The sequence below is a fragment of the Amaranthus tricolor genome, chromosome 4 (genome assembly GCF_026212465.1).
Source record: "Amaranthus tricolor cultivar Red isolate AtriRed21 chromosome 4, ASM2621246v1, whole genome shotgun sequence".
In the NCBI taxonomy this organism is placed as follows: domain Eukaryota; kingdom Viridiplantae; phylum Streptophyta; class Magnoliopsida; order Caryophyllales; family Amaranthaceae; genus Amaranthus; species Amaranthus tricolor.
In genome coordinates this window covers 11,332,305-11,338,148 of record NC_080050.1, presented here as the reverse complement: position 1 = coordinate 11,338,148, position 5,844 = coordinate 11,332,305, and the positions used below count along the sequence as shown (strand labels likewise).

The 5,844-nt window shown below is 34.1% G+C and overlaps 1 protein-coding gene across 1 annotated transcript in view; it reads right to left on the bottom strand.

Annotated features, from left to right (window-relative positions):
* The window catches only part of LOC130809925 (flap endonuclease GEN-like 1), a 7,097-nt gene extending 1,912 nt beyond the window's left edge, over positions 1-5,185 (bottom strand). Inside the window, exons 1-5 of the mRNA XM_057675787.1 lie at positions 4,775-5,185; positions 4,087-4,263; positions 3,317-3,487; positions 2,902-3,083; positions 2,555-2,801 (exon numbers count right to left, since the gene is read on the bottom strand). Coding sequence (XP_057531770.1) covers positions 2,555-2,801; positions 2,902-3,083; positions 3,317-3,487; positions 4,087-4,263; positions 4,775-4,972 — 975 coding nt within the window. The 5' untranslated portion in view covers positions 4,973-5,185. The remainder of the gene's footprint in view (positions 1-2,554; positions 2,802-2,901; positions 3,084-3,316; positions 3,488-4,086; positions 4,264-4,774) is intronic.
* Positions 5,186-5,844: the final 659 nt, after the last annotated feature.

Here is a 5,844-nt window from a genome sequence, read left to right as displayed (position 1 = left end):
TATATTTATTTGCCATATTAGGCAATATTGTTTGCCTAACTTCTTTTATCACGTCAATAAACGTGGGAGCTAGAAAGCTGAGTAAAAGCATTAATACAACAACAATACCAAAACCTTAATCCCATTGCATTCGATTAGTATACTAAGGAATCAGTCTCGATGGTCATCCACATGACTAGTTATAATGAGTAGGAGGCATTAACGTATCATTTTAATGGCTACTGAAAAGTGGACATGCATTAAGCCAAAATTAGCACACAACCACTTCACTTGCTACTCGGTCACAACTCACAATCAGCCCCACTGCCCCAGTCACTATTCCAGTAGTTCATCATCAGTCCCAGTAACTGCTGCCATCACTACCATCATAGAACAACCACCTATCATCACCATCACATTATAACGCAAGTCCTTAATTAGCTAATCAGAAAGAAACAAAGCTATAACCAAGGATGTGTCCAACTCTTTGAGAGTGATGAACTGATGATAGATCGCTAAAACATTTATGAACACCCACAACAGCTCAACGAATACAGCCAACAACGTAAAAAGGGAACTTTAATTTCCAAAGTGAAAGCAATTTTGTTTTAGTGAAATTATTTTTCAGAAATTTGAAACATAAGAAACGGATCTCAGTGTGTTCTCCAAACAATAAAAGAATGATGGTAAGTAATGTTGGAGGCTTGGAGGCGATAAATGTTTTGACGCATCATATGATAAAACTGAAATAAAAGTATTTTTGTATTTTTGATTTTATTTTTGAGAACAATGAATTTTGTTCAAAATTAAACAGAATAATCCTGAAATAATATGGTCTTGCCATTGTCAAGTTACTATCGTTTGCTGAATATGGTAAGTTCGTGATGGCACTAAATGTTCGATCACGAATTCATGTAATAGTTAGCAAGCAAAAAATAATTTAGATGATATATGCCAACATATAGTTAAGGCAAGGTTGTCAAATCCAGGATTCCACTTAGAATCAAAAAGAGCTCTTAGGATCAGATCAGTGAATCCGATCGTATGATCCTAAAAATTTGGCAAAATTTAAAAAGTTTTACTTGTTTAACTTTATTATTTAACCATTTCAATGTTAATCAACACCTACTTTGTCATCTAAAAAGTTTGCAATACTTCACAAAATTCGTATAAAATACTTCACAAATCTTATTTACAATCTCGGTGAATTCATACTCATTTTCTTTTTTGGTTCTATAAAAACAATATGTATAAAATACGTATCATTCATATATTAAACAAAGATAGACACACTAAGTGTATGATAAAGATCAATAGAAATCAACAACAACAATGCTACATCCTTAATCACAGAAGATTTAAGATCAATAGTAGATTAATTAATTTATAAAGTTCTAGCAAATCAATGCAAAAGCACAATTTTTAGTCAGTAAAAATCATGAAAGTGGTTATTTGTACACATATTACCGGTAAATGGCGGTTTTTTAGCTTGGCTTCAACTAAGGGTTCTGTGACATAGACGACTTGTACGATCATAGGACAAGCTTAGTGAAGGACATTATTGAAGCAAAGAGGTGCTGAAAGATTCAAGGTCCATAATTAAGGGTTCTGCCTCATTGTAGATAATGGCCTTGGTTGGGTTTGACCAAAGGATGTAAAAGTTCATGTTTCTTTTGCACATCATCAACTTCTAGATCATAACAAGATTCAGACAACTCCAATGATGGTTATTCTAATTGAAGGTACTAGAGGACTCTAAGGCCTCATTTGGTATAATTTGCTAAATGAAAACAGACTGGAAACAGATAAGGTGCAATGATAACAATAATAACCATAACATTAAAAATAATTTGGCTTCTATCAAGTAATGGAATCACTTAATTTGATTCCTTTACATTTTTTCGGTATATAGTACTCCACTAATACATTCAAAAAATCAAGTCAACAAAAAAAATTGTGGAATAAAAGTATTATACGATAAATCGTGGAGGAAAAAGGAGTATTATACATAGTACTCCTCTAATACATTCAAAATATCTAGTCAGAAAAGAAGAGACGTTCACAAAGAGGAGATGGAAAGTCGGGACGGAAACAGAAAACTTTCCACTAATAATTAGGATGAATCATTTGGAGGGAATGGGTTACCTAGAGTAATGAATTGATTGCCAAAATTATAAACCAAACAAATTTTGATGGAAAGGTTAAGCTAATATGTTACCAATTAGCTTTAAAATCGATACCAAACACCTCCAGAGAGCTTTCCTACGACTGCTTATTTACAAGAATCACACATATAGCAAACAAGTTATGTCAAGACAAAATGACCAAAAATCTAGCGTGTAAGATCGTTAGGATTAGTAGGATCGCAATCCTACCGATTTTAACGATTCCATGGCCAATCCTCCTCAAAAACGATACTAGAACGGTAGAACCAATTCAAGTCGGTTGGCATGAATTGGATCATAGAGTCATATGATTACATGATCCAAGTTGCGATTCTAATAGCATTGGTTCACTTCACATTCACATCCTAAGTTTGGCCTATGAAAAATTGCTAATCAAGCAAGATGCTTACATTGTCACAATGATAGCATTCACATCTGAATCCAGAAGGCTTTTTACTACAATTCACACCGGCAGCGCTATGACAATACGAACAAGGCACTCTGCTATGAGCAGTTTTCTTGCCTGGATGACCACATACAGAACAATGAGGGGCTTTTATCTTCTGGGACAACCTATTTGAACTTTGGGGACTCATATCAGAAGAACCAACAATTGCATCAGGTGGAAGAATGGGACTAGAACCTATTTCACTTAACCTATAACAGTTGTCCAAACAAGAAAAAGGCTAGTCAAAATGGAAACTATATGGGCTTTAAAATGACTGAAGAAACAAACAACATTAAAAAGAAGGCAAACCTTTGTAGAACTTGATCTTCATGAAAGTTTTTGACAAAACGAAGAGCTGTTTCTAGCCCTATTCCTTGCACACCATTTAAATTATAGTCGCTACCAACCAAAAGAGAAACAGCAATTAAATGTTTCCTTCTCAAACCTAGACCAACAGCAATGTCTTCGGCAAAATAACATTCAAATGGTACCTGAGCAGGGTAAGAATCAAAACTCAGGGAGTTCAAGTGTAAGACAAAAAGGTTATGTTACTATATACTGAACTACCTTCAGCTGGCAATAGAAATGTATCAAATAAGCCATAATTGAATGCATGTTCAATTGCATAATTTAGCAAAAGCAAATAAAAACTGATCGTTGATGGCTTCATGCCTGATGGGTATAATTGAAAGAGAATGAAAGACAGAACATGTGAAAGCATTACCGTTGATTTAGGATCCACGTGTTTTATCACACACTTGGCGCCAAAAAGGAATGCATCACTGTCAGCAGTAATGCAAGCATCTACAAGACCTTCACTATTTAATTGAGCACAAAGTGCTTCGGCTTCGCCTGTAGCTCTTAGAACAGGCATCCCAAGATGCTTGAGAAGTTCCTGCAAAAGCACCAACTCATGAAAACAGGTATTGCTTCACTGTTCAATAGTTCCCATGATACAGATCAAAGGGGAAGCACCAGGAAAGGCATAACTGCACCTGCTGTTTAATACATACAACAGCAGTTGATATACTGGATTTTAATGAGACGTAACATGATTCTATCAAATAATCAAATAGTTCATGAAACATGATTCTATATTTCAAGTTGCCTTCCTTGTACGCTTGATCAGGAGGAAGGCATTAATCGGCCTACTACAGAATAACTTCAGCAAGAGACATACTACGAATTCATGAGACATACTACTAGTTCATGAAACATACTGCAGAACAATTACAACATGAGACATTCACTCAAACTATTAGAAATTTAGAATTCAATTATTGATTGACCATAAGTCCATATCCTGTATGCATTCGTTAGTCATATCTTTCATTACTAAAATGAGCAAAAATGTTCCCACCACTAATAGCTTATAATTCACCAACATGAAACAGTGTATTGCACTTATAGAAGGCAGGAAGATTATCCACAATTGCAAAATTGCACTTATATCTTGAATAACCAAGTCCAAAATGCACAAAGGATATCACTCACCACGCACTCCTCCACGCATTTAACGAAAAACTTGTTCCGATCAACGGAAACTCCTTCTTCAGCAACAGGCCTATCTTTTGGGTCAATGCCAGAGGATCGAAAAAACCGTGCAATCCTAACTTGAGACTTCAAAGGTGATGGCTTTCCATCCACGATAAATACAGGATATGCACCAAACTGCAATTTTTCATTAAGCACTTGAATAAATAACAATACTCGAGTTGAGGGCTCCTTTCAATCATGAACTTCTCGTGATGAGGGATTGAGGTTATTGGTTAGCCTTCTTTCCCACCCACCCCATACCCAACCTTGGATGGGACTCATTGGGAATTGGGATGATAATGATAATAACTTGAATAAATTATCAAAACTAAGAAAATGCTTCAGTTTACGAGCATATATTCAAATTACCATACATTAGCTGGATGAATTAACTCATATTTCCTTTCAAAACAAAATTTAACTCATATTTGAACGAAATCATATGAATAAATAAATTACCATCATATGGTGCTTCAACTTCATCATACCGTTCAAAAGAAAACAAAAGAATAAAAAGCCAATACTACTCAAAAACTCAAATTTGGACGAAATCATTATGTGGGTTACAATAAAATCCATGATATTATCATCATTCAACTCATAATTAAAGAATTGAACCAAATTTGAATGAAATTTGAATAATAACCTTGGAAAAAAGGTTGATAGTACGGAAGAAAGTAAGACGAAGGTGGGGATTTCTGACACGGGTAGATTTGAGAGCAGTTTCATGTTGGACAATCCAGAAAGAAAGATCAACTGCAACTTTTTTGTTCCTCAAAAAATCAAAACCCTCATATTTAGCATAGGGTTTTAGCGCATCCCAGAAGTTCCTTCCAATTCCCATCAATTTCCGTCACAAATTTGACTTTGATGATAAATGATTATTATCATTACTCCCTAGATAGTGGGAATTTTGACTGGGTACTAACTTCTAACGGTAACTTTCTTCCTAATTTCGCTTTGAATGAATAGCTTGTACTGTTGCATTAACCGAACGACAATGAAGTAATACATAGAGTTTTTTGATGAGATTTCAAAATTGGCCGGCTAAAACACGTTACAGACCGTCTCATATTGTGACCGTTTGTATATGAGTCGGCCAAAAGCCACAATTAAAACACAAAAAGTTCAGCAAGACGGTTTTATTATGAGACCATTGACTTGATCATGTGTGTAATAATATTTTAATTTTCTGGATATTTATTAATTTTGATCTTAAAGGTATCAATTTTGAAAATTGATTACTTTAAGGTCAAAATTAATATCTTTAAGATCAAAATTGAAAAATGCTCAGGCTGTTACATGCGCGAATTGGGCTGACCCAAATTCACGTGTGTAACAACCTGGGCATTTTTTTTTCCTTTTCTGGGTATTTTTCAATTTTGATCTTAAAAGTATCAATTTTGACTTTAAAGGTATCAATTTTGAAAATTGATACCATTAAGGTCAAAATTAATAAATGCCCATAAAATTTAAATGTTGTTATACGAGTGAATTAGGCCAACCCAAATTGTCGGTCTCATAATGAGACCGTCTCGTCTAAGTTTGTGAAAAATAAAAAGAGTTCAAATTTCTGAAATTAAATAATAAAAATTTAATTTTAACTTTAAAGGTAATAATTTTGACTTTAAAAATATCATATTTAACTTGAATTAAATGATAAATAGATCAATTAAAATGAAAATTTTCAATTTTGACCTAAAGTGGTCAATTTTG